The sequence below is a fragment of the Sinocyclocheilus rhinocerous genome, unplaced genomic scaffold (assembly GCF_001515625.1).
Source record: "Sinocyclocheilus rhinocerous isolate Xijiao unplaced genomic scaffold, SAMN03320098_v1.1 scaffold2230, whole genome shotgun sequence".
Lineage (NCBI taxonomy): Eukaryota > Metazoa > Chordata > Actinopteri > Cypriniformes > Cyprinidae > Sinocyclocheilus > Sinocyclocheilus rhinocerous.
The window spans coordinates 153,186-167,878 of record NW_015659700.1 but is presented as its reverse complement, the minus strand read 5'-3'; the positions used below and the strand labels follow the sequence as shown (position 1 = coordinate 167,878).

General features: G+C 36.8%; 1 protein-coding gene across 1 annotated transcript in view; it reads right to left on the bottom strand.

The window, feature by feature from the left end:
• Nucleotides 1–2,085: 2,085 nt before the first annotated feature.
• Nucleotides 2,086–14,693, bottom strand: part of LOC107724025 (5-hydroxytryptamine receptor 2A-like) — a 25,385-nt gene continuing 12,777 nt past the window's right edge. The window contains exons 2-3 of the mRNA XM_016532785.1: nucleotides 12,065–12,265; nucleotides 2,086–2,891 (exon numbers count right to left, since the gene is read on the bottom strand). Coding sequence (XP_016388271.1) covers nucleotides 2,086–2,891; nucleotides 12,065–12,265 — 1,007 coding nt within the window. The remainder of the gene's footprint in view (nucleotides 2,892–12,064; nucleotides 12,266–14,693) is intronic.

The window sequence follows — 14,693 nt, the reverse complement described above, 5'->3', positions numbered from 1 at the left end:
GACCATTCTGTTCAAGTGGCGGACTTGATAAATACAGAGGCTGGCACAAAACCCAAGAAAAACAATGTTCTCAGGAACATTGAGTTACAAATGTTTATCTACAGCTCTAGCTGTCAGGCTGCTTAATATATCTTTGATATACTGGAATGAGGGTGGCTAAATACTGCACATATACACATACCTGGCATAATTATCCACTCAGAAAGATGAAACAGAGATGACTCATTGAATGTCTGCAAACAAGTTTATGACCGTCACCATGACAACAACAACAACACCGCTGACAATTCAGACACTGGAAATAGAATCAGAAAACAGATCAGAGGTTTTCACAAGTTACTGAGATCTGAACCTGTCGCTCTCTCGGCAGACCATAGAACGGTCCTGAGATCGCTCTCTATGTTGCCATGGAACCCTGAATCCAGAGGTACATTTTCAAAACCAAAAACGTACAGGTGTTCTTAAAAGCATGTTTTCAAAGAACTTCAAATCTGACAATGGTAAGTGTTGGGTTTGAATACTGCCACTATCTGAACAATATGTGCAACAAAATGTCTCAGAAATGGTTTTTGATAGGTCCAAATGACAAGGTGAAAAGCGGATACCTAGTTCCCTTTTAAAAAGAACATGTTAGACTTTTCATCCTGTGCCAGGCTGGTTTATGCTGGTTTCCTCTAGTTTGGGGCTGGTCCAGCTGGTAGACCAAAACAGCTATGATGTTTACCACCAGACAAATACTGGTCAAAAAGCATGCTTTCTGATCTGGATTGTAGTCTTTTCAAAAGAGTTATTTGAGAAGGTTTCTATGAAAGCCCTTTTCCACCTCAGAGTAAAATAAGAAAGTAATTGTGACTATTTCTCACAATGTGATTTTGCAACAACTGTGGAAGTTATTCAACAAGGTTTCCATAGCAATATTATGCAGCAACTCTTTCAACATTGATAACAATAAAAATTATTTCTTGATCACCAAATCTGCATATTAGAACAATTTCCGAAGGATCATGTGACACTGAAGGCTAAAGTAATGGCTGCTGAAAGTTCAGCTCTGCCACCAGGAATAAATTACATTTTGAAATACATTACAATAGAAACTGTTACTTTAAACTATAATAATATTTGATAATATTACTATTTTTACTGTATTTTTGATCAAATAAATGCAGCCTTGGTGATCATAAGATAATTCTTTCAAAAACATTAAATATATTAGTCACCCCAACTGTAGTGTATCTCATTATGTAGTTTTATGTTTATGTTTATTTCTTATTTTAAACTTCATCTCACAATAACCACTTTTATTTATTTTTGTTGTTTTTTTTACTCTGAAGTGGAAACAGGCTTCTATAAGGTTCTTTCAGTTCTTATCCATAAGAATAATAGGAATCATTGAAAAATGCCTCTTCTAATAATGAAATAAAAGTGGTCCTTATTCTTTGACCATAGACACTTCAGTTTGTTTCATACTTTTAAAGGTAAAGTGCAGGTCCAAAAACCAAAACGGTATTTTGTCCTTCAAGAGAGCTTTTGAGTCTGGATTCATTGAATACAAATGTCTGCTAAAAGGATAAACCAGCAGCACAAACATCAGCTTATACAATGAGGCTACAGCATCTCAATTGTTTGACGCAGTATAAAAACTCTAGTCACATCACAACTTTTATTCACACTTGTTTTCAAAAATCAGACACTGTAAACAAAACACCGCTGATCTCCCATGAATTTAGACTTCACTCTCTGGCATATAAAATGCTACATAAAAAAAACTAAAAGTCTTGACATGAAACCGAAACTCTGACTTAACACTTATATACAATTTTTATAACCAGAGAAGTTTTATCCCAGTGATTCAACTGACATTTATGGTCAGGACAGATCCCGGTCAGACGAAGGTCTTTTGATGTATCAGTACCCTGTCATTACTGTGAAGCCGTTCATTCATAGATGCAGTTGGGCTTTGAATTCTAGTACTTTAGACCAATCGGAGCTGATTTCTGTAGAGGTAAGACGGAGAGAATGCCAAACATGAAACCCAGAAGGAAATCCAGGGTTACAGTTGGCATTTTGTGAGTTCGCCGAGTGAATTCACAAGCAGCTGACACTCTCATTGTTGCTGCTTTTGGACAGATGGTGTTTTTTATTGGGAAGGGGCAGAGAGAAATCCCCATTGCCTATTGATCCAGTGAGCGGCAGGTGTGTGGACTGATAGGCCAGTGGTGGAATGGTGTTGACCAGAATTAGTTGTAACGGTTTCTTCTCCTCATGAAACTGGCATCGGATGTATCTAGCGAAGGCAGAGCGGTAAGTCTTGTTGAAGAGAGTGTAAACCAGCGGGTTAACAGCGGAGGAAAGGTAACCGACCCACACAAACACATTCAACAGTCTGTTCATCACATCGGCGTCACATGCTGCCGGCTCGCAAACCACCGCTAAAACGTTGGTGATAAAAAATGGACACCACATGACCACGAACAGGAAGAAGACAATGCCCAGAACTTTGGAGGCTTTTTGCTCATTGCTGATGGACTGCACTGTGTGCCGTCCGAAAGGTGGCGTCACAACCCCCGATTCTGCCCCCGCCTCGCGGCTCAACGAGCGCCGCAAGAACAGTTTTTTCTCTGAGGGTGAGAATGAGGGTCCGGGAAGGAAGTTGAGAGTGAATCCTGCGCTCCATTTGGGCCTGGGCACCAGTTGGTCAAGGCAGAGCGTGGCCTCACTCTGCAGAGCGCTGATAGTCAGGAAGTAGGTCACCACCATAATGGTCAATGGCACAAAGAAGGCCACAAAGGACCCAATCAACACAAAAGAGTTGTCAGTCAATAGGCAGCTGCCATCCTTGAAAACTTTGGTGTGATCGCGCAGACCCAGCACTGGGATTGGCATGGAGATGCCTGCAGAAAGACAGGGGAAGAAAGTGCATTTGTAGTTTAGTTTAGTCTGCAGAAATTGTGACAGACCAAAAAACAAGGTGGCAAAGAAACCAAACAACAGAGAAGAAATGATGACAGTTGCTTATTTCACACAAAACACAAAAGCAGCAAAAGTTGTGTGACCTTCAGTTTGTCTATGACATATGCAGCTGTTCTATTTTAGTCCTCTTCACAGTCCATTTGTACAAGCAGACATAAATAAATAATAGTTCATATAGTGCTATAACACATTAACATCCAATTCATTACTCTTTTTAATGGTGTTAATACAATTAGAAAACCAAACATAACTGTTTCATTCTGTTCTGTGCTTTTGTTTTATCACTAAATGATGAAAAGGAAGACCCTCTTAATTGAGAATTTGTTCACAATCAAAATTAGGTTCACTGTGATTAATAATAATAATAATAAACCAATATTAAAATGTATTAACAGCCCTAATAAATAAATAATACAGTTGTTTTAATAACATATAGTAATAAATAGTATGGGTTTAGAATTTTGTTATATATAATATTGCTGGCATAGATAACATTTTAACATGCAATTCATCCATTTTTATTTTTAATGGTGGCAATGCATTTAGAAAATCTAACATTGTAGTTCTTTTATTTTGTTCTGTGATATTTTTATCAGTAAATTATCAAAATAGATTATTTTAATTTATATATTTTTGTATACAGTAAATCAAACAAGAATGAAGTTTACCACAAAAAATAGGATTTATTGTCAGTAATCATCATCATCATCATCATCATCATCATCACCAATACTGTCATTTATTAACAGCCTAATAAATAATATAATTGCTATAATAACGCTTTCATAGATGACGTATCAACTTGCAGTTTGGGTTTAGAATTTTGTTATATATAATATTGCTGGCATAGATAACATTTTAACATGCAATTCATCCATTTTTATTTTTAATGGTGGCAATGCATTTAGAAAATCTAACATTGTAGTTCTTTTATTTTGTTCTGTGATATTTTTATCAGTAAATTATCAAAATAGATTATTTTAATTTATATATTTTTGTATACAGTAAATCAAACAAGAATGAAGTTTACCACAAAAAATAGGATTTATTGTCAGTAATCATCATCATCATCATCATCATCATCATCATCACCAATACTGTCATTTATTAACAGCCTAATAAATAATATAATTGCTATAATAACGCTTTCATAGATGACGTATCAACTTGCAGTTCATTTGCTTGTTTTTAATTCTGTTCATGTATTTTGAAATGTGGGCATTTAATTCTATTCTGTGATCTTTTCTTTTTTTTCAGTAAATGATGGAAAAGTGTGGGTTGCATATCATTTTGAAGATAACAAGCCCTACAATTCATTTGGACTAGAAAAAGTTTGCTCATATAAAGGAGTATCATTAAACAGCTGACTAACACTGATATCTAAGGAATGTATTAGTATATGAACCATCTCTTATCTCTAAGGAAGAACACACACACACATACACACACACACACACACGTTGGTATTGGTGGTTTGCAGGAACTATCCATAGGCGGAATGGTTTTTATACTGTACAAACTGTATTTTCTATCGTCCTACACCAACCCTACACCTAAGCCTACCCCTCAAAGGAAACTCTGTGCATTTTTAGATAAAATAAATAAATAAAAATCATTTAGTATGTTTTTTAAGCCTTTTGAATTACGGGGACACAGGTAGTGTCCATATTAACCACCTTCATATTGTAATACCTGTGTCATACCCATGTCATTATACAAATTTGTGTCCTCATAAACCACCCAAAACAGTGTGCACACACACACACAGCTGTACACAAACATCATGATGTTCAACAGCACACATTCTGTCCTATCATCACATCTTGTTTCAATGATAATAATATTCTTCAAATAGCTCTTGGCTCGTAATCATGTGTAAACACTTTCCATTAATTGTTTCAAGCACTAATACATAATTTATTTACAAATCATTAAACTGTTTCAAACTGAGAGTGCAGGTGGCGTATATTTATTAAAAACATGCTGGGCGGCTCAATGGGAACCCTGTGATTGATGGATCTCTTGTTCAAGGACAGGTTCCTATTATTCTACTTACTTAGACACATTGCTTATGCTTAGGCAGCAAAAATATCCGTCTTTGTCATATGCCTTTGGGTTACTTCACTGTAATTGATGGGACTTTTTTTCTCTCCTTTCCTCTAACGGTTTAGAGGCGTAACCTCAATAACACAGCTATTTACGACCATTAGCATTCAGTTCAGCCTGTATAATGTTGTATATGATATACTTCTCATTTCTGCTAGCATCTTGCAAATGAAAAACTTGTATCGCTCAAGGACAAACATTTAGTGAAACTGCCATGGTGATAAAAGATCTCCATGGCAACAGTAAATCTCTGCAAATCGTGTCTGATCTCTGGGGTTTGTTGGGGGGAAACCGAGCTGGTAAGGACCAGGGGGGATGAGGGGGTGATGGCATTAGCTGTGCAATGATGGCATTGGCTGTGCATCTACGGATAACTGCAGGCCTTGGATGACTATGATAAGAACCGCAGTGTGTAAAAAAAATGGGTGTCGCTGTGTGTCAAAATCTGAGAGGAAGATGGGGAGATTAAAAATATATATCGGTAAGGTTTCTCCTTCAAAACTAAGTTTAAAATGGGGTTACTTTATCTTGCTCACTATCAACCTCCTTTGGCATCAGAGTAAACAGAGTTTAAAGTTAGTAAAGCAGCATTATAATGTAAGTTGTTACGGTGCTTTGCTCAAATCCACTGACAGCTCTCAACCTCTAAGGGCTGCATCTTCACAATAGATTTATTCACAATCGTCTCAGTTATAGACATTGTGCTGTCTGACATTTAAGGCAAGACACCAGAGGTAAACGGTCCAGATTTTGACAGATCTCATCATAATTCTCAGTCGATTAATCACAGTACATTAAGACAACTGATTTGCATTACAAGTTTTCTGAAATGTTATTTTTAAAGATGTAGATAATGCATAATTTTATTAAATTAGCACTAATTTGCAAATATTTCCAAAACAGAAATCTGAACATTGGATTAAGCCAGGTTCAAAATACTTATTCTGTTAACATATTTGAGTTAAAGGTTTTTACAGAGGGAATCTTTTTGTCACTCTTTAAATGTGTATGTGTAAACAATGTGTATTTTGACTGCTTTCATTCCACCTTTCTGAAAGAAGACATGCTATGGAAGCATAACAGCCTAAAATCTCAAAATTGACCAGTGCTTGAAAAAAAAAATGGTTTTGTCTGATGTGTCTTGCCTTAAAGCAGACTGAGAGCTGTTTAGCATCAAGAGGAAGGGGGACAGCTGATCTGTTTCGTTTGCATTACAAATACGTGGATAGATGGATGAATGCATTCTCTTATGCAGGAAAAAAGAACAAATGAACCAGTACAAAAACTAATTCTGCATGTTTGTGCTATCTCAGTGCTAAGAGGCTTCTCAACTGATAATTACAAAACCACTTTTTTGTCTTAACAACCAGACTTGCTGTCTTTTCAAAAGCATCTGACTCATGCTCAAAAAGCCCTAATCTCTGAAATGTTAGCAGATCTACTTTGATCCCCAAACAACACATAATTGCCATCAGAAAGTCTTCTTCACTTTAAAGCAGCACTAGCTCTCAGCTCTTTGACCACTCTGAAGCTCGCAGAGGCTTGAGACTAGTACTGGGAACTGAAGCTGTATCCAAAAGTGTACCCGCACAGTTTAACCACTTTATTAGTGCAGATATTTCCGTTCTATATCGGTCTCTATTGACTTTAGTTTTATTGCTTTGCATTATAAACGTGTTTCATTAGACTGTTTTGTTTTTCTTTTTGTATTAATGTGATGTAAATGGCATTGTGGCATTCACTTTATTACATTTCCTGCTCATAATATCCATTTCTGTCTGTCCTGCATGCCGATCGTACAACAGGGCTACTCTGAAATATCAGTGATATTTCAATCAGAGCTTGGGCATTTCTTCAACTTTGGGCACAGCAGAGGTTGATTTTTATTAAAACGAATAGATTTATTTTTCTTTTCTCTTCTTCTCGTTTATATGAAGGTCACACTACAACTGTCTTGGAAACATTTTTTCATGCCTTCATTATTTTTTGCAACTTTTTTTTTTTTTTTTACTTTAGAGGGTTATACTTTCTTTTTAATTCTGTTCATGTATTTTGAAATGTGGGCATTTAATTCTATTCTGTGATCTTTTCTTTTTTTTCAGTAAATGATGGAAAAGTGTGGGTTGCATATCATTTTGAAGATAACAAGCCCTACAATTCATTTGGACTAGAAAAAGTTTGCTCATATAAAGGAGTATCATTAAACAGCTGACTAACACTGATATCTAAGGAATGTATTAGTATATGAACCATCTCTTATCTCTAAGGAAGAACACACACACACATACACACACACACACACACGTTGGTATTGGTGGTTTGCAGGAACTATCCATAGGCGGAATGGTTTTTATACTGTACAAACTGTATTTTCTATCGTCCTACACCAACCCTACACCTAAGCCTACCCCTCAAAGGAAACTCTGTGCATTTTTAGATAAAATAAATAAATAAAAATCATTTAGTATGTTTTTTAAGCCTTTTGAATTACGGGGACACAGGTAGTGTCCATATTAACCACCTTCATATTGTAATACCTGTGTCATACCCATGTCATTATACAAATTTGTGTCCTCATAAACCACCCAAAACAGTGTGCACACACACACACAGCTGTACACAAACATCATGATGTTCAACAGCACACATTCTGTCCTATCATCACATCTTGTTTCAATGATAATAATATTCTTCAAATAGCTCTTGGCTCGTAATCATGTGTAAACACTTTCCATTAATTGTTTCAAGCACTAATACATAATTTATTTACAAATCATTAAACTGTTTCAAACTGAGAGTGCAGGTGGCGTATATTTATTAAAAACATGCTGGGCGGCTCAATGGGAACCCTGTGATTGATGGATCTCTTGTTCAAGGACAGGTTCCTATTATTCTACTTACTTAGACACATTGCTTATGCTTAGGCAGCAAAAATATCCGTCTTTGTCATATGCCTTTGGGTTACTTCACTGTAATTGATGGGACTTTTTTTCTCTCCTTTCCTCTAACGGTTTAGAGGCGTAACCTCAATAACACAGCTATTTACGACCATTAGCATTCAGTTCAGCCTGTATAATGTTGTATATGATATACTTCTCATTTCTGCTAGCATCTTGCAAATGAAAAACTTGTATCGCTCAAGGACAAACATTTAGTGAAACTGCCATGGTGATAAAAGATCTCCATGGCAACAGTAAATCTCTGCAAATCGTGTCTGATCTCTGGGGTTTGTTGGGGGGAAACCGAGCTGGTAAGGACCAGGGGGGATGAGGGGGTGATGGCATTAGCTGTGCAATGATGGCATTGGCTGTGCATCTACGGATAACTGCAGGCCTTGGATGACTATGATAAGAACCGCAGTGTGTAAAAAAAATGGGTGTCGCTGTGTGTCAAAATCTGAGAGGAAGATGGGGAGATTAAAAATATATATCGGTAAGGTTTCTCCTTCAAAACTAAGTTTAAAATGGGGTTACTTTATCTTGCTCACTATCAACCTCCTTTGGCATCAGAGTAAACAGAGTTTAAAGTTAGTAAAGCAGCATTATAATGTAAGTTGTTACGGTGCTTTGCTCAAATCCACTGACAGCTCTCAACCTCTAAGGGCTGCATCTTCACAATAGATTTATTCACAATCGTCTCAGTTATAGACATTGTGCTGTCTGACATTTAAGGCAAGACACCAGAGGTAAACGGTCCAGATTTTGACAGATCTCATCATAATTCTCAGTCGATTAATCACAGTACATTAAGACAACTGATTTGCATTACAAGTTTTCTGAAATGTTATTTTTAAAGATGTAGATAATGCATAATTTTATTAAATTAGCACTAATTTGCAAATATTTCCAAAACAGAAATCTGAACATTGGATTAAGCCAGGTTCAAAATACTTATTCTGTTAACATATTTGAGTTAAAGGTTTTTACAGAGGGAATCTTTTTGTCACTCTTTAAATGTGTATGTGTAAACAATGTGTATTTTGACTGCTTTCATTCCACCTTTCTGAAAGAAGACATGCTATGGAAGCATAACAGCCTAAAATCTCAAAATTGACCAGTGCTTGAAAAAAAAAATGGTTTTGTCTGATGTGTCTTGCCTTAAAGCAGACTGAGAGCTGTTTAGCATCAAGAGGAAGGGGGACAGCTGATCTGTTTCGTTTGCATTACAAATACGTGGATAGATGGATGAATGCATTCTCTTATGCAGGAAAAAAGAACAAATGAACCAGTACAAAAACTAATTCTGCATGTTTGTGCTATCTCAGTGCTAAGAGGCTTCTCAACTGATAATTACAAAACCACTTTTTTGTCTTAACAACCAGACTTGCTGTCTTTTCAAAAGCATCTGACTCATGCTCAAAAAGCCCTAATCTCTGAAATGTTAGCAGATCTACTTTGATCCCCAAACAACACATAATTGCCATCAGAAAGTCTTCTTCACTTTAAAGCAGCACTAGCTCTCAGCTCTTTGACCACTCTGAAGCTCGCAGAGGCTTGAGACTAGTACTGGGAACTGAAGCTGTATCCAAAAGTGTACCCGCACAGTTTAACCACTTTATTAGTGCAGATATTTCCGTTCTATATCGGTCTCTATTGACTTTAGTTTTATTGCTTTGCATTATAAACGTGTTTCATTAGACTGTTTTGTTTTTCTTTTTGTATTAATGTGATGTAAATGGCATTGTGGCATTCACTTTATTACATTTCCTGCTCATAATATCCATTTCTGTCTGTCCTGCATGCCGATCGTACAACAGGGCTACTCTGAAATATCAGTGATATTTCAATCAGAGCTTGGGCATTTCTTCAACTTTGGGCACAGCAGAGGTTGATTTTTATTAAAACGAATAGATTTATTTTTCTTTTCTCTTCTTCTCGTTTATATGAAGGTCACACTACAACTGTCTTGGAAACATTTTTTCATGCCTTTATTTTTTTTTGCAACTTTTTTTTTTTTTTTTTACTTTAGAGGGTTATACTTTCAATAGTAAATAAAATGTAATTTTTATACAAATTATTTTTTTTCCTTTTATCAAAATTTAGTGTCTTGTTTACCAAAGCAACAAGACCGTTAGTGAAGAGCATGCTTGAGATTAAATGTGACATGATAAAGTAAATATCACAGAATATTCTTATTAAGAGTAATTTACAAGCAAGATTGAAAAGTGTAAAAATTTTTATTTATGTGTATTTTACGATCCGTAAAATGCTAGCTATGAAATTAGTCTCAGAAAAATGGAGCCATTTTATTTCACAAATGTTTAAAATGTAATTTCCATTGCTATGTAGTATGCCATTGAGTATGCTATTAAACACACATGACTTGAGATGTGGTGGAAATAACACTGTGAGTGCTGGAAATATTCATGATTTCAGCATTCAATGACCCAGGCCTGTAAAATTCATTACTTTGTAGCTTTCCATTATGCTATTTTTTCTCTTCTCAATTATTTCTTCCTTGTGGTGCTCCATTGACATGATCAGCAGGATACTGATGAAGCTGCAGTCACTACTGCAGGTCTCATTGTTGCCTTTCAGCTCCAATCTATAATATAACTGAATATTGCTGCAATTTTACTTCTCATTTACTGATACTCAACTCTCTCCCCCACTCATGTGTTCAATAGCCTATCACCTTTCCTCTGGTGAATGACAAAAGGCATGGAGGTTTATTAGCCACTGATTTCTCTAGTCCCAAAAGCGATTTAAGTACACATAAACATAAAGGTTTCAAGGGGTTCACTGGGCTTTTTCTAGGCTTGATTGTGTTTATGGGGTGCAGTCTAACATGTGTTGCTTCGTTTAAAAAAAATCGCATTATTTTTCATATAATTTACCTTTATTCCACACAGCTCTGTCCCTTCTCAGAGAAACGGGCTGATCTTTTCCTGTTTTTATGAAGCCCCGCCCTCAGAAATAGGCGATGGGCTCTGATTGGTTAGCTAGCCCAGTGTGTTGGATTGGCTAAACCGCCTAGTGCGGTCTAAACGTCCCGCCCCTCACCTCAGCGGCATGTGCTCCGGTTGTATTGTAAACAACGTGTCGTTAATGTCGCTTATCAGTTTAAGCCCGATTGAGAAGCAGATGATATTATTGAAGAGGATCGTGCAGAACCTGTGCAACCATGGCTTTTAATGCTAGGCCTATGTTTTTTGTTTGTTGTTGTCTCATACTTTTAGATACGCTCATACTTTTAGATACGCTGATACGCTACTGCTTATGTTAGCTGAATGAGAGAGAGAGAGAGAGAGAGAGAGAGAGAAAGAGAGAGATGCAGAGCGTGTGCAGAGCAGGGGAACGCGAGGAACAGTATTGAGAACCGCTGCTTTTGAACATTGATTTTGAAACCTGTGAATCCATTAGAAGTCCGTTAGTCCGTTAGTTAATCCGTTAGAAGACAGAATTGCGATTCATATATGAACAGATTTTTACATGCACCTCTAGTTTCTCTTCCTCTCCTCTAAAGCAGTGCAGGCCTCGCCCCCTTTGCTGCCTTTTCCCGAGGGGGGGGTTTATCTGGGTTTGTGATGTCACGAACCCGTGAAGTAACTTGTTGTAGTCCCTACCAGCCGTTTTTGTAGGCATTAAACTGCCAGAATTTTGAAAAACGATATCTCCGTTTGCATTGAACTTTCAGCTTCGTAACTTTGCAGATATTGTTTATGCTCAAACAGCAACATTACACACTAACTAACGTTAAAAAAGTGAAATCGCAATGAACCACCCCTTTAAAGACCCTCTTTGGAACGCTCTTCGTTATAGTAGTGGCTTTAAACAGCCAAGGTCATATTAAAACCAATAAGGAATATTTTCTAGGATTTTCTGAAAGCAGAGTCTGTGGTTAATACTGTTATCATGTATATACATTAGATCAGAGTCATGACTCATCAAGACAGAATGACATCCTGTTCACAACAGTCTCAAAATAATGGCTTCACATCACCCTACAGCACAGTGTCATGCCCGCATGTTGATGGCATCAGGTGTACCTGCTGAGATGGTCCAGACGGCCGTGATCTTGGCCCGGGCACGGGAGCGTGAGTTTGACCGATTGTGTCGGATGGGGTTACGGATGGCCACATAACGGTCCAGGGAGATAGCGCACAGATGCATGATGGAGGCGGTGGAAAAGAGAACATCCAAATAGATCCACATGGGACACAGTGTTGCAGGGAGGGGCCAGGAGTAACCTGAAGAAGAGACAGACATTCAGAGAATCAGGCCCAAGGAATAAAACTGACAACAAAAGGCTTTGAAATATTGACTTTCCTGTTACATGCTAATGTGAGATAATTTAATGGGCTTTGTCCACTAAGCTCAACTGAGTGATTTTACTGAAAGGCATGAGCGTGAGTGATCAGTGAGTATAAAAATGGTTATTGTATGGCATTGTTGTGGAAACCACTTTTATTTTAAAAGTGTAGTACTCTTTCTATGCATCCATCATACCTGTCAACACTCTTGTTTTTTCCCGGGAGTCTCCCGTATTTCACATCCATCTTCTACCCCCATCCCGTTTAGTTATTTCTTTCCCCTGTAAACTCCCATAATTTGTATGGCCCAAACCTTGTTATATGAATAATCCCATCAATATATTTTTCCAAGGATGTCCAGTTGCCAGATCTTGTATGAAACTCATCTTACTTACACAATCGACACATCATACAAATTTCATTCCATTTGGGATCTCAACCTGGCAACCTACAACCCAGTTGCGCTGTTGATATCTGCGCAGGTAGTAGACGCGGGAAGTTGATTCAAGCATCACTGGTAGAAATGGGAGAAGACTCAGGTGGTGCAAAATAGGATATACATGTAAATTTAACAACAGCTGGATGGAAGAATTTAATTTCATATCTCAAAGCCATATTGACAATGCCTACGCCTTTTGCAAAGTGTGTCGCAATGATTTTAATATCGGACACAGTGCGAAAAATGGCGTTACTCAGCACATTACATTTAATGTTTAACAGTGTTTCTGTTTATGTAATAAAATTGGCAAAAGTCAGCGCATGTCGCTAAAAATTCTGCAAGCTCTGCGTTTGTCTGTGAATGAATGGCGTAGTTTCGTCTGATTCACAAACTCAAACACATGTGACGCTCACTGTTTTCAATGTCTTCGCCTCAATTTATGAGGACATAAACACATTAACTTCATCTCCAGAGCTGTAAGTATACAGACATTTCCTTCAACTCTAAAACGGAAATCTTCTTCATTAACGGACAATCCGTTAAGCAGAAATTACTACAAAATTATAGCATATCCTTAGTAGCGAATAAATCCAGCACAAATTGAACATGGTTTATTTTTTCCCTCATTTGAACATTTAGAAGTGCACAGAATGGCTTTTGTTTGCCTTAAACAGGTTAAGACTATATGACATCAATTAATTTAACAATGTGCAAAGCACCATTAAAAAGTGCTTGTACCATGGAATACTTTTTAGCTTTAATCAGCAACAGACAGAATTTTAAAAAAGTAAACATGAGCAGGTATACACGTACAATATTGGAGTTGCACCAAATAGTGATTCAAAACATTTTCAAATACGTGGCAAAAAAAAACAAAAAAAATGAATACAAGGCAGGGCTGTCATTAATCACAATTGCTATAGACTTACAGTCAATAGTCAAATGAAATGTTCCAGTGATGACGCCATTTTCCTATAAGAGAACACAATATTCTTTAAAGGGAAAGTTCACCAAAAAAAGTTAATTCTGTCATCAGTTACTCACCTTCATACCATTCCAAACCCATAAGATTTTTATTCATCTTTGGAACACAAATGAAGATTATTTTTAATGAAATCTAAGTGCTTTCTGTTCCTCCATTGACAGCCTACGCAACTACCACTTTCAGGGTCCAGAAAGGAATAAAGACATCATTAAAGTATGTGACTCCAGTGTCTTAACAGCAATTTTACAAAGTGACACAAAAGTTTTGTGGAAAAAAAACAAACAAATCAAAACAAAACCAAAAAAAACATATTTTTTCCATAATATATACATCTCAGACATATGTTCACGAGTGAACCGCAATGCATACTACATGTTGTGTTGACGTGAGAGCAGACGTTCTCACGATACAACCCATCCCGAAAGCACTGCACTGTTTACAAGCAGAGGGAAAGGGACACCGTCTGCAAGCTTCATGTATTATATTTAAGTCTTGGTTTATTTATTTATTTTTTAATGGTGCTCACAATGGTGTTTTAAAAAAAAAAAAAAAGTGTCAAAACAACACGCAAGCATTGTGGTGCTCTTGTGAAAACGTGTAGGAGATCTATGCTGAAGAATTTTGTGATAAAGACTTTTTTTTCTTTTTTTTGCACAAAAAGGACTTGTGTTGCTTCTTAAAATTGATGTTAAGCCACTGGATTCACATACTTTGATGATGTCTCTATACCTTTCTGAATCTTGAAAGTGGTAGTTGCATAGGCTGTCTATTGTATACTAAAATATAATTCTCAAAGTAATGATAATAATACACTCTAAAAAATGCTGGGTTGTTTCAACACAACTTTGGGTCAAATATGGACTAACCCAACCGTTGGCTTCAATTTTTACATTACATTTTTAACCCAAAAGTTGGGTTAGTCCATATTTGACCCAAAGTTG